The sequence below is a fragment of the Triticum aestivum genome, chromosome 6B (assembly GCF_018294505.1).
Source record: "Triticum aestivum cultivar Chinese Spring chromosome 6B, IWGSC CS RefSeq v2.1, whole genome shotgun sequence".
Classification (NCBI taxonomy): Eukaryota; Viridiplantae; Streptophyta; class Magnoliopsida; order Poales; family Poaceae; genus Triticum; species Triticum aestivum.
The window spans coordinates 178,957,342-178,958,037 of record NC_057810.1 but is presented as its reverse complement, the minus strand read 5'-3'; the positions used below and the strand labels follow the sequence as shown (position 1 = coordinate 178,958,037).

Here is a 696-nt window from a genome sequence, read left to right as displayed (position 1 = left end):
TGGATTTTTTAAGCTTGCAGGTTTATCAGGGAATGGAGTTAAGAAGAAATTATTCCCTTTCTTTGGATGGAAGAGGTGCATGGTATAGGCTATATATAGGATAGGGCTATTTTGTTACCAGTAACTATTCTGTTACCCCTCCGCCCTATATACAGTACGACGGTGATTTCCCCGCTTGAAAAGAGAAAAGGCAAATAGCCCACTCACCCCATGGTTCCCACCCGTATCTCCCTCGATCCCGACCACTCCACACGCGCCGCCGGCCTCAACTCCCAGGCGACTCACCTCTCAGGCTGGTCACAATGGGCAAGAACATAACCTAGTAACTTACACATTTCCCTAGACTATGTTACTACCTCCATAGTGGGTAGGAACATCTATGTAGTGTCATGCAATGATGTATTTGTTAGGTTATAGACTCATTGTTTCTTGGAGTGTGTGATGTTCCGGTAACTTAGCTAGTTACCACAAGCACCTCTCTCTTCATTAAATACGTGCCACATAAGCAAAGTTGTATTGAAATGTGTGATGTTATTCCTAAGTTTCACCCCACTGTGACCAGCCTCACGTCCGGCGCCGCGCTGCACCCCGCCGCCTCCCACCTCCAACGCCGCGCCGCGCCCCCACCTCCCACCTCCGGCGCCGCGCCGCGCCCCCCGCCTCCCATCTCCGGAGACGCGCCGTGCCCCCGCCTCC

The 696-nt window shown here is 52.0% G+C and overlaps 1 protein-coding gene across 1 annotated transcript in view; it reads left to right on the top strand.

Moving 5' to 3' along the window:
- Positions 1-521: 521 nt before the first annotated feature.
- The window catches only part of LOC123139066 (proline-rich receptor-like protein kinase PERK9), a gene marked incomplete in the record, with an annotated part of 4,052 nt that continues 3,877 nt past the window's right edge, over positions 522-696 (top strand). Inside the window, 1 exon segment of the mRNA XM_044558882.1 lies at positions 522-696. Within this exon segment, the coding sequence (XP_044414817.1) occupies positions 522-696 (175 nt within the window).